A 986-nucleotide genomic window follows, 5' to 3' on the forward strand; every position below is an offset into this window, starting at 1 on the left:
TCACATATATATATATATATATATATATATATATATATATATATATATATATATATATATATATATATATATATATATATATATATGACATGCAGATAAAAAATAAAATGCCTTTTAACCAATGAATGTAAACAAACTTTTTGCCCACGTGTTCATACACACAACGCAATAGCGCCAATTAAACGTTTCGTCCATTAATAACAATGTCTCAAGTAAGAATAAAGTGCATTCTGACAAACTCAGCACATTAATCACCCAAAATGATGCCAGTTCTTTACCTTTCTCAGCAGTTTGAGCACTTCAGCGGCTTGCTCCTTCTTCTGCTCCCGGAGAAGCCTCTGGATTTCCCTAATCCAAGCCACCCGTCTGACATATGGGCTGTGGTTGGTTTTCCGCAGCATCCCCGGGAGCTTGTCTGACTTGAGCATCAAGGAGGTAAACAACAAGTCTCCGCCGCCCCTGGCGCCAGTTCTCTCGCTTTCTCCCGAGGTGTCATTTCTCTGGCGTCTTCTTTTGGACAATTTGCTTTCCAAATCCAGACTTCTCTGTCTGGTCAACTTAGAACCCATCACTCGTCTTGGGAGGATGTGTCGGTGGTGGTGAGAGGGATTTTAACAACATGCAGCCAAATCATTACCCTTAACTTGCAGCGAGATGTGCCAAGATACTTATGCCCTCAGTAAAATTATGTTTTAAAGTTTCAAGGCTACTCTGAACTGTAAAACATCATCATAACAACAACGAGTGCCCTGTTTCGCCGTCGTCCCCTGCCTGCATCAGTCCATGCACTGCCTCGGCACTCGGGCATCCTTTGCTTTACTCAGAGCTGGTGCGCTCCTCAGCCAATCAGATCGTGATTCTCCGCTCAGCCCGAGAGAGAGATGTGGGAAAGTGATTTCGCAGTAATATGAAAATGTGATCTATAGATAGGTAGATAGATAGATAAATAAATAGATAGATACTGTTTGTTTATTAGCCTAAATGGA

General features: G+C 41.3%; 1 protein-coding gene across 1 annotated transcript in view; it reads right to left on the bottom strand.

The window, feature by feature from the left end:
* The window catches only part of lrrc75bb (leucine rich repeat containing 75Bb), an 8,567-nt gene extending 7,815 nt beyond the window's left edge, over positions 1 to 752 (bottom strand). Inside the window, exon 1 of the mRNA XM_046067641.1 lies at positions 279 to 752. Coding sequence (XP_045923597.1) covers positions 279 to 569 — 291 coding nt within the window. The 5' untranslated portion in view covers positions 570 to 752. The remainder of the gene's footprint in view (positions 1 to 278) is intronic.
* Positions 753 to 986: the final 234 nt, after the last annotated feature.

Source organism: Micropterus dolomieu, linkage group LG13, assembly GCF_021292245.1.
Source record: "Micropterus dolomieu isolate WLL.071019.BEF.003 ecotype Adirondacks linkage group LG13, ASM2129224v1, whole genome shotgun sequence".
NCBI classification, from domain to species: Eukaryota; Metazoa; Chordata; class Actinopteri; order Centrarchiformes; family Centrarchidae; genus Micropterus; species Micropterus dolomieu.